This window comes from Cucurbita pepo, chromosome 2, assembly GCF_057944985.1.
Source record: "Cucurbita pepo subsp. pepo isolate OVF chromosome 2, ASM5794498v1, whole genome shotgun sequence".
NCBI lineage: Eukaryota > Viridiplantae > Streptophyta > Magnoliopsida > Cucurbitales > Cucurbitaceae > Cucurbita > Cucurbita pepo.
In genome coordinates, this window is record NC_141799.1 from 13,321,514 (window position 1) to 13,333,091 (window position 11,578).

Below are 11,578 nucleotides of genomic sequence, written 5' to 3' on the forward strand. Positions count from 1 at the left end.
TTTCATTCATTCTCGGAGTGGATAATAGTTTAGAATTATGATGTTTCATTAATATATTTTAAAACTTTTATTTACTTTAAGATTTTATTGTCATATAAGATGAAAGTTTTATTTTGAAGCTATAAAAAACATGTAATGTGATATCTGTAAAGTAGATTTGGAGCATGCAGTAGAAAGAACATTTATGTTTTCTTGTTTTTTTTTTCAATTCTACGTGGTTTATGATGCATATTTATAATTATTCAAGCTTGACATGATCAATCTTACTGGTGGAGTTATTCAAATCTTAAACAAGTGTTTTTGTTTTGAGATATTTGACCAACAAGGTAATTCGAATCTTACTTTCCGTTAGAATGATTCCTTGTCGTTTTGAGGTTCGTGGATATATTTAGATTTAAAGGTCTTATTATTCAACAAGGTTGTTAAATCAAGAGTGGCAATAATTTGGAATAAGATCAAATTGATTTGGTTTTCAGTATTTGTGAATCAACGGTTTCCATATCCAAGCGCTTATAAAAGTTCTTAAATCGAACCAATTCATATATACCTCGAGACTACTAACACCCCTACTAATTACGTTCATTGCTAAGGAGGAGAGTTTTTAGGCCAACTGGCCTAGGCCCAAAGGTCAAGCTCCATGTAAAGAGATATCCAAGATGCTATGCCTCTTCTCCCTGGCTGATCATGAACATCAAATCAAGAGTAAAGCTATTAAAATTAATACACAGATGCTATTAACTTCTCCTTTTGGTGATCATTCTTCTTAGATGGCTGCTATGCTTACAACACCCAACTATTCTCCACCAGCTTATCAACGGCTTTGCCAACCAAGTCCAAACCCAACCAACTAGGTCACAAACAACATAGCTACATAACACTATAAACCAAATCAATAGAACTATAACATTACACTCGAACAGCACTCTAACCGTTCAGACCCACCCTTAGTAGATACGAGCACTAGAGCAACAATCTAAATAACGCTATTGTTTTGGATCAAAATTGTCGGATGGAGCTCGTTTTTATTGCTTAATGGACACTTTGGTTTGAAATAGCAAGGTGTGAACACTCGATTCTCCTCGAGAAGTGAAGATTTAGTGTTTAGGTGGTTTGTGGACAGTACAACCTCGGTAGGTGTTCATAAAAAACCGGGGTGTTAAAGGCCATGACGATGATGATTGGTTACTTTATGAGCTGTTTTAGTCAACCTTTTGGTACACCAAAAATTAAGCGCCATTTGGTCAACCCAACTGGTTTGAATTTTTTTGAACTAAAAATGTGTTTTTTAAAAACAATCTCAAAATCACCCTCCTTTTCACCTTTTTGCTTTTCTTTTTTCTTTTAATTTAAAAAAAGGGCCTTTTAATATTAGTTCCCTCCAATTTTTCACTTATTTCTAATAATATTTGAGGATAATAAATATTAAATAATTTAAGCCGTGAACACCCGACATATGCATCAGCTGCCCAAGTTTACAAAGGCTCGTCAGATCATCTATTGAATATTTTTAAATACTCATCTTTTTAATAATATTTTTCTAGATAAATGCAAAAAATTAATATATGATCCTATTACATACAAAATCACATTATTTATTTTTCACAATATGTTTATATTCTAGTTTTTTATTTTTCATGGAAAACTTATTACTAATATTAGTTTTTGCACGACTTTTATTAATTATGTTTATTTAAATTTATTCAACCGTGAAGTACAACATTTTGAATTAATTTTTTTTTTAAACAAAAGTTTTAAAAGAAATTTAAAACATGTATCTATATATATATATATATTTAAATACAGTCGCACTTTTTTTGTTTCTAACAATACCTCAAGTCAACTGCAAGTATAATTGTCAAAGGAAAATTGAATTTTGAACAAAAAGGAAGAAAAAAGAATTAACGTCTCTCTCAACAAAGTCTAACTTTTTCAGGATGCTTTAGCAAAAGACTACTAAAAAGAAAAAGAACAAAAAGGTCAAATTAATTAATTAATTATATATATATATATATATATATATACTCTTAAAAAAAATCATATTAATGTAGTTAATTGTTATTTATTTTCTTCAAAGTAATTGTGAGGATGTACGAGGCGAGAGTCGTATATTGATTAAGCTATGTTTTCGATGTTTTTTTTTTTAATAGTTCAAATGGTGTTTATATTTTCTAAATTAATTTGTATTTTATTTTATTTTTAATTATAATAAATATCATTTTTCTCAATTTTTTGTCTGAGTTAAATATTAAGTTTATGCAAAATTTTGTAGTGTAATGATCTAGTCGACATAGAGTTATTATTTGTCTATATGGGTGCAATAATCAATATATTAATTTATATAGTTATTAACATTTTATATAATTTTAAAAGTAACAATTATAATAAATATTATATTTAGGTCGTACCAAATTCTTGTTTTTTTGTTTTTTTTTTCTTTAATTGTGTCTTAATTCAGCATTAAAATGAAAATATTAAATGAATTAATTTTTTGTTTTTAGAAAAAAGGGGGGGAAAAGAGAGAGGGTGTGGGCACGTGAGGAGGAGGAGGGACGGTGCTTTGAAATTGACATTTGACTTCTAAAATTCAATTAAAACAATTAAATTAAATTAAGAGATTAGTCCTCATTTTTCAAACCTTGTCAGAAAAATCGTGAATGTCTGACTTTTTTATTTGTTTGTTTTTTTAATTAAATTAAATCATTTTTTGTCGGCGCGAACTCCGCTATTGTTGTATTCAAATTTTAGGTGTGACGAAATTTCAATATGGTATATATAACTTATATTTGAACAACAAAATGTTTATTAAATCAACCTTAAAAAAGAGACAGAAAAGGCTCATTTTCCAACTTGTTGAGATATAATATTTAGAGAATATATTAGTTATAAAATATATATTAGATATTTATGTTAGTATTTTTGTATTTATAATTTGATTTGTAATATATTTTATTTTATTCTCGTTTATATTTTACTTGTTCGTAGATATTAGTTAATAGCTTGTATCCTATTTAAAGGTTATGAATATGAATAGGAATACATATCTTCCATTCCAATTCTATTTCTCATTCTCAACACAATTTCACTCCATAAACATCTTTTTCTTTTTTGAAAAAATTTTGGACCAAAATTTTAGGTTGGCGTGATCGAGCAACTCAAATAAAATTTATAATCTGACCATTTAACCCAACTCAATAGGATGTCTTTTCTTTTAATTGTTTAAAGAATTCTACTTAAGTTAATAACTAAAATTTTGGAAAAATCTTATGGACCAAAAATTTAGGTAGGCTTGATTTGGGCAGCTCAAATAAAATTCACAATAATCCAACCCAACTCAACTCATTCCAATGGGTTGTCTTTTCTTTTAATTATTTACAAAATTATACATTAACCAAAATCTTGTAAAATTTATCAAACATTTAGGGGTCACAACGGTAACCGTCCAAACTCATGGCTATCAGATGTTGTTTAAACTTTTCTTTCTGGGTTTCCCTCCATGTTTTAAAACACGTTAGTGGGCAAAAGTTTTCATACCCTTTTAAGGAATGTTTAGTTCCCATCTCCAAACGATGTGAAATCTCACATTTCACCCCCCCCCCTCCAATCGATCGATGTGGGATCTCACAATTCATCTCCCTCCGAACCCCAACATCATTCATTTCTCTAATCGACGTGGGATCTCATGACAACACATTACCAATATCAGTTACAAACATCAAATATTATTAATGTTCAAAATAATCTTAAAAGGTACATGAGTTGGGTTGAGTTAGATTGTAACCTTATTTTCGAGTTAGTCGAATCAACCCAATAAAAAAAATTGATCCACAGAGCGACTCAATGTTCAATTTTTCCAAAATTTAACTCAACTTTATTTTGATCGACTACATTTGTTTGTTGATTGCTGATGGTGGACGAGTAATACCTCAGAATTCTTCCTCGTTTTACCTTCCTTCTTAGGATCCCTTTCCTTAAACTTGTTTTTGACTTTCTTCTTACGTTATTAACATATTACCTTAAAAGGAGAAGATGAAGAAAGAAGAAAAAAAAAAGAAAAATAAATAAATAAATAAATAAATAAATATAGTTGTAATTTAGAGGGAAAAAAATAATAATAATAAAAAAGGATTAAATTTGGAGTGAGAGGAAACACACGGCATTTGGAGTCCTGAAATCAAAACGGAGGGGTTTTGTTGCGTAGCTGTTTGTCCGCCGTATCTCCCCGTTCGGTTTTTGAATTCCTTCGTTTCTCTCCTTCGTTCTCCCGTTTCTATAAAACTCCGACGACTCCTTCACCACCCCTCCATTCTCCTTCACTCTCTCCAAAATGGCGGTCGCTTCCAGACCCACACTTACGGACCTTCAAATCCCCAAGCTATGGAAGCACCACAGAGACATTAGTCCTGAACGCACCAAGGTCTGGACTGAGCCCAAGCTCCGCTCCGACAGAAGGGTTCCGGTCGTTTACTATCTCTCCAGAAATGGCCACCTCGAACACCCTCATTTCATGGAGGTTCCTCTTTCCTCCTCCGAAGGCCTTTATCTCAGAGGTTCCAAATCCTTCTCTCCCATGGCCTTTATTTCCGATTTCCTTCCTTCGTTATTGCTTTTTTTTTTTTTTTTTTTTTTTTTTGTTTTTTTTTTTTTTTTTTTTTACTTTTGTCTCTTTGGAAATGTTTCTGTTCTTCAGATGTTATTAACCGTCTTAATCTTCTTCGAGGAAATGGTATGGCGAGTGCTTATTCTTGGTCATCGAAAAGGTGAGTTCAATGGCGGTTTTCGTTTTTCTGGTTCAATTTGTGGTTTCTTTGATTCTGAATCTGATTTCTAGGGTTTGAATTTGTTTTAGGAGCTACAAGAATGGTTTCGTGTGGCATGATTTGTCTGAGAATGATTTCATTTATCCATTGCATGGTAAAGAGTATGTTCTGAAAGGATCGGAGCTTCTTCATTCTTCCTTAGATAGCCGAGTTCAAGGCTCCGTGTCTTCGAGATCTTTGAGGCCTCCAGAGATTCATAAACTCGTCGGGGAAGAGTCCGATTCTCCGATTCTCTCTCGTCGGCTTAACCAGTCGTGGAGCTCCGTCGACTTCCATGAGTATAAAGTCTACAAGACGGATTCGAGCTCCGACTCGTCGGCCAAAGCTGCCGCTGCCGATGCTTCGACACAGACCGACGAGAAGCACCGGCGGAGAAGACGAGTGGGGAGGGAAGAAGAGAAGGAAGAAAAAGAAATAGAGGAGGTCAATGGTGAATCAAACTCTACGCCGAGTACAGAGCTCAGTAGAGAAGAAATATCTCCTCCACCGTCGGATTATAGCCCCGAAACTCTCGAATCTCTGATGAAAGCCGACGGGCGTTTGATCATTTCCGAAGCCGTAAACACGAATCGGACGACGGAAAGTTTTCCGAGTGGGAGGATGAAGGCATCGGCGGTTCTGATGCAATTAATCTCCTGTGGATCGATCTCGTTCAAGGACTGTGGAGCAACATCAATGGAGGGTCAAGAGTTCTCACTCTGTAAATCCAGAGTGCCTCGCGGAGATGGGAAAGAAGGAGCAGGGACATCGACCGGCATTGTAGGTTTCTCGGGGGTAAGATTAGAAGACAAGGAATATTTCAGTGGAAGCCTAATTGAAACTCAGAAAGTTAAGGAGGCTCCAATGGCTCTGAAGCGGTCATCCTCTTACAATGCAGATAGGTAAGATCTCTGGTTCCTTTGATTACTTTTCGAGTCTGAATTTTCTTGTTGATTCTCTGCCTGAGGCTGATGGGCAACCATTGGATTTGGCTGTAAGATTCGTACGGAATTGGGAAAAAGAAAAGTAGACTGAAATCAACTTTCATTTTGTTTGTAGCGCTGCAATAGTGATGAACCCTTTTGAATTGTTTGTTTCCTAATCTAACAAAACAGGAACTGTAGATTGCAGATTGCCCTCCTTTCTAGCTTCATTCATTCATTCATTCCATAGTTCGCAGATGATTTGAAAATTCTGAGAATTCCCTCTATCTATCTGTTTGTTTAATGATCCAAGTAGGATTAGGATATTGAATTGCAGAGCTCTTAGTTATATTTGGGACTGCCTTCCATCTGTTTGATTATCTCTCAAAGAGAAGACAATTTGAAGAATAACTCTGTTGCCCATTTGTCTGGGACAGAGAGCCTAGCTCGCTTTGACAACCCCACATGGGGTTTTTTCCGCTTCCTTTTTGCCGCTTGCTTTGTAGCATCATTGTATACTTGTTTATAAAACATTCCATAAACTAGATTGCATTGTCATTGTGCATAAACTAGATTGCATTGTCATTGTGAATGATTGGGGCATGGTAGAAACTGATGAATTCATCTAAATTTCAGGGGGTCACAGATGCAACTCTCCGAGAAGGAGATCGACCAAGGACGACGTGCAAAATGCATACCAAGAAAGCACAAGGGAACAAACCAGGCAACAAAGAAAGAGAGCAACAGCATGATCACCAGCAGCAGCAGCAATAGTGAACATGGAAGCAAAAGAATTGACAATGAACAAACAATGAGCGATCTCAGAGATAGATTAGACATCCATCTATGAAGCAAACACAACTCAACTCAAAGGCACCCATCCAACGCACAAGCCTCTATATTGAATGGCATTGGAGTGAACAAACAAGGGGTGATGAAAACAAGGGGGGGGGCAGTTTCTTCTCTGCTGCTTCATGGCTCCATTATCAACGCCTCTCAGCCTCTCCCGCCCCCTTCGATTGTGACGTTTCGCTAAATATTTGAATGTTGAGCCCAAGAAAAAAGCAAAAAAAGCAAAGTATAAATGTCCAAAAAACTCAATAATTTCCAGGTAAGTCAGGGGCTTCATGCAAAACTTCCAAAAACTGAGGAAAACAACAAAACACCTCTAAATGTCTTCTCTTTTTTTTTTTCTCTCTCTCTCTCTCTGCATATCAACCAATTTCCCATTAAGAAATGAATTTTTTTTTAATGATCTTTCATTTACAAAGTAAAAATTACAACCATTATTAAAGCTGTATAGATGTATGTATATATATTATTCAACCACATGCTTTAATAAATTCAATTCATTAATGATTGAAACTCAAAACTATAGTGCACGTGGAACAATAAATGTATAAAATTATTGATATTCATGTATTCTGTATCCGTTCAATTAATAAAATTATCTCTAAATTTTATACTTTTAAGTTCAATAATGCTCTTAAATTTTAAAAATGATTAAAAAAAATATAGAACACGTTAACTTAATTTTAAAAACTAGCAGTAATATTTTTTTTTATTCGGTGGACTCGTATATATCCATGTTAAGATATAATATTTAGAAAATATGTTATAATAATTAATTATGAAATATATCTGAAATAATCATTAATATTTTATTTTAGAATTTGATTAATAATATATTTTATCTTATTCTCAAGATTTAGTTAAATCATTAATATTTTATTTTAGAATTTGATTAGTAGTATATTTTATTTTATCCTCAAGATTTAGTTAGTTTATATTTTTTCTTTAATTTTTAGGCATTATTTAGTAACTTGTATCCTCTGTCAACATTAATAGAGATGATACTTTTAATCCCACTTCTATTTCTCATTTTTTACGATCAAACTTATACTCGTAATTTATTTATTAAAACTCATGATTTAAATCATTCAATAAAAATATGGTAAGATTTGTGGAGTATTGTAATTAAAATTTGATGAAGAAGTATTGTAATGTTAAATTAACAGAAGTTGAATGAAATGATAGGAACAAGCTTATAATTCCCAATTTGAAACCCATTGAATAGAATAGGTGAGAGGATTTATGAACATCTCCGCCGTCAGATTTGTGTAGTAGCAAAATACATCCCCTTCAGCTCATTCGCGAGCCAACCCCCTCTCTCATGGACCCAAAACGCATTGATTTTGAGTGAGTTTTGGCAATTCAAAGTGCGGCCCGATCTTTATCCACTGCATGTGCCACAAAACCCAACTCCTGCTTTGCTTTTACCAAATTTGAAGAATCCGTGTGCGATTTTCGGGAATATTATGTGTCCTCTTTACTGATGGCTCCTCAGCTTCATCCGTAGTATTCTCTCGCTTTTCCCTCGCTGTGGCTAATGGGTCCAATCAGAGGGTCGAGAAAGAAGAAGAAATTAGAGAGAAAGCTCGATGCCAATGCCAGTACTGCTTCAGATTCCTCTGAAAAGGACGACGCCCTTGATTGGTGGGACGATTTCTCTAGAAGAACCATTGGTATTTTGTTTCTATCTTTTCTTTTAATTTCTTGATTTCTTCCGGAGTTCTTGCTCGATGCATTTGGGCGCAATAACATACCCATCGGTTCTGTTTACAAGATTTTCCTCTAATCATTTAACCTTTTGAAACAACTGATTTGAACTCGGTTGACTTACGTTGACACTGCCGCTTGTGTAGGGTAGTTTACTGATTCTGCTACTTTGATTGTGTAAAGACGCATGAACTCGTGTTTATCGTTTGTATGCATCGATGAGTTTCTGTGGTGATTCTGTTTCAGGATTTGGATCTGTTTTCTGTGATGCTAATGCTTGGGATTTGAAACGAGGCCTTGTGTTTGAGTTTGATGTGTTAGTGTTGAATTTATGAAGGGATTTGATTATGCTGCTTGATTGTTCCTTTTTATGAGCCATGTGTAGATGATTTAGTTGAGGATAGATCTTCATAGATGCAATTGTGTATGACATAATGTTTGAAATTTCGAAGATGATCTTACGCGATTCGGGTTCATCTTGAGTTTTAACTTTATTTTCCTTATGTTATTAGTACGACAAATGTGGGTCGGAATTTGAACTTTCAATGTCGAGCGAAGGAGTATATGCTTATACGATCGAACTATACTCTCGTTGTTCTTAGTTCATTGTCATTTCTCCACAAATTCTACTGCTAGATCTTTGAAAAACAAGGTGGCTACCATATACTGGGATGGGATGGTTATATATTCTTATGCGTGTTCTCGGTTCAAATCTTTCGGTTTGTATCGACGTCCAAGGTCTACTTATATTAGGTTTGCCTCTTTAGGACATACAACAATTCCCTCCACCAAGACTACACTCAGAAGTATGGACAAGAAGCTTGTTTTGGCATCCTTTTCTAATCCTAGAGACTGTAGTGAAGTTATGATATGCATATTCCCCCCTCTCTATCTATGTGAAATCTGATTCTAGAGATTATATTTTGAAGTGTTGAGACAACTATAGTAGAGTAAGACATGATGGACTTATGTAAAGAGGTGAGGGTGGGTCGGAGAGTCGGAAACGAAAATGTGGGTTTTCAGCAGAATCTAGTTATTTAATGAAGCTATATTAATCACTTGGCACGATATACTGTAACAGCTCAAGTCCACCGCTAGTATATATTGTCTTCTTTGGGTTTTCCCTTTCGAGCTTCCCCTCAAGGTTTTTAAAACACGTATGCTAGGGAGAGGTTTCCACACCCTTATAAAGAATGCTCCGACTCCTCCCCAACCTATGTGGGATCTCACAATCCACCCCCCTTCGGGGCCCTGCGTCCTAGCTGGCACTTGTTCCGTTCTCCAATCGATGTAGGACCCTCCCCAATCCACCCCCCTTCAAGGCCCAGCGTCCTTGTTGACACACCCCTTCGGGGCTCAGCCTCCTTGCTGGCACATTGCCCGGTGTCTGGCTCTGATCCCATTTGTAACAGCCCAAGTCTACTATTAGCAGATATTGTCCTTTTTGGGTTTTCCCTTTCGGGATTCTACTCAAGGTTTTTAAAACGCGTCTGTTAGGAAGAGGTTTCTACACCCTTAATAAAGAATGCTTCGTTCTCCTCCCCAACCGATGTAGGATTTCACATATACATTCTCATTGTTTCGAATGGATTTCAATGTCATTACACGTATACTTCTGTTGTTTATCAATTTCTTGGGTTTTCTATTAAACATATTTGAAACCAATGAATATCCATTTTCATTACAGTGCAAGATGCAAAACTAATCATACTGGACATGAATATCTGGATCTTGTATTTGGTATTTTGGCGACGTGCTCGGTCGTCTAGTTTGATAATATTGGTTACCTTTTCATGGCTCCATTTCCATGCAGGTCTTCATTCTGAATTAGAAGGGTTGGATGGATTCAAATCCATTTTCAAGGTCTCGAGAAAGACTTTTGATTACATATGTTTGCTTGTCAAAGACGACATGACAGCGAAATCCAGTAATTTTACGTTTTTAAATGGTCGGCCATTATCTCTATATGATCAAGTAGCTGTAGCTTTAAGAAGGCTGGGTTCGGGTGATTCATTAGTGACGATCGGGTATTCGTTCGGATTGAACCACTCGACTGTATCTCAAGTCACATGGCGGTTTGTGGAGTCGATGGAAGTAAGGGGACTCCGCCATCTTCACTGGCCTTCATCCGAAGAAGAAATGGCTCAAGTGAAACTAAAATTTGAGAAAATACAAGGCCTCCCTAACTGTTGTGGTTCAATCGACACCACTCACATCACAATGTGTCTGCCTGTTTTGGATCCTACAAGCAATGTATGGCTTGATGCAGAGAAAAACCACAGCATGGTCTTACAAGTGATCGTCGACGCCGAAATGAGGTTTCGAGACATAGTAACTGGATTGCCTGGAAAAATGTCGGATTGGTTAGTTTTTCAGAGTTCGAACTTCCACAAGCTCTGCGAAAAGGGGGAGAGGCTGAACGGGAAGCGGTTAGAGTTCATCAACAGGTCGGAAATCAGAGAATATATAATTGGAGATTCAGGCTATCCCTTACTTCCTTATCTTGTCACTCCCTATGATGGAAAAGAACTCCAACCATCAAAAGCCGAGTTTAACAAGCGACACACAGAGACTCGGTTGGTGGTGCAACGAGCCTTAGCTAGCTTGAAAGAACGATGGAGGATCATTCAGGGAGTGATGTGGAGACCCGATAAACATCGGTTGCCAAGGATCATTCTAGTCTGCTGCTTGCTTCATAACATTATCATTGATGTCGGAGACGAGATGGAGGATGGCAACGTTCCAATGTCTATCGAACACGACGCTGATTACAAACAACAGACTTGTGATGTTTATGACTCAAAGGGTGCATATCTGAGAGATAAATTGTCTTTGCTCTTCATCTAAAAACTAAAGCTTCCTTACCATCTTGACTATTCTTTTACATTTTACAAAGTTTAAATAATGAAGTTAAGCTGTGCCTCTTGTACATACCAATTAATGCTTTAATAGAGTAGTGATTGATGCGTTTATTCAGCTCCCGGTTGGACTGCTGCTAAGTTTCTTCGATGGTTCGGTTGGTTCGGTTGGTTCGGTTCATCAATTGACGTTAAATTCCATAAAGCATAGTCCACGATTATCATCATTTTCAAATTTATTATACTTTTATGTTCCTACAATTGATTTGAGTTTATGTACTTGTTCTTCAAGTTATGTAGAAAAATCAAAGTACAATTTTGTGGAAAATTATACATTTTTTTTTCTTTAATATCCATTACACAAGAAAAGATTTGACCTTTGTTGTTAATGTGAATTCACATCTATATTCACATTTTTTTTAAATAATATCAAGATATTTTT

At 35.5% G+C, this 11,578-nt stretch overlaps 2 protein-coding genes across 4 annotated transcripts; both read left to right on the top strand.

The window, feature by feature from the left end:
* Positions 1 to 4,137: 4,137 nt before the first annotated feature.
* On the top strand, positions 4,138 to 6,927 carry LOC111787158 (protein SOSEKI 5). 3 transcript variants are annotated; one of them, XM_023667278.2, is made up of 5 exons: positions 4,143 to 4,547; positions 4,688 to 4,757; positions 4,847 to 5,698; positions 6,356 to 6,587; positions 6,850 to 6,927. In XM_023667278.2, the coding sequence occupies exons 1-4, from the start codon at positions 4,325 to 4,327 to the stop codon at positions 6,567 to 6,569; spliced, it is 1,359 nt and encodes a 452-aa protein (XP_023523046.2). In that variant the 5' UTR covers positions 4,143 to 4,324; the 3' UTR covers positions 6,570 to 6,587; positions 6,850 to 6,927. The 3 variants fall into 3 exon arrangements, with proteins under 3 accessions (XP_086977238.1, XP_023523046.2, XP_023523042.2); XM_023667274.2 differs by lacking the exon at positions 6,850 to 6,927 and having other exon boundaries at positions 4,144 to 4,547; positions 6,356 to 6,829; XM_087121112.1 differs by lacking the exons at positions 6,356 to 6,587; positions 6,850 to 6,927 and having other exon boundaries at positions 4,138 to 4,547; positions 4,847 to 5,702.
* A 942-nt stretch (positions 6,928 to 7,869) lies between these two features.
* Positions 7,870 to 11,254, top strand: LOC111787262 (protein ALP1-like). The gene is made up of 2 exons (XM_087121460.1): positions 7,870 to 8,244; positions 10,092 to 11,254. Exons 1-2 carry the CDS (start codon positions 8,109 to 8,111, stop codon positions 11,123 to 11,125), a joined length of 1,170 nt encoding a protein of 389 aa, XP_086977586.1. The 5' UTR covers positions 7,870 to 8,108; the 3' UTR covers positions 11,126 to 11,254.
* The last annotated feature ends 324 nt before the right edge of the window (positions 11,255 to 11,578 follow it).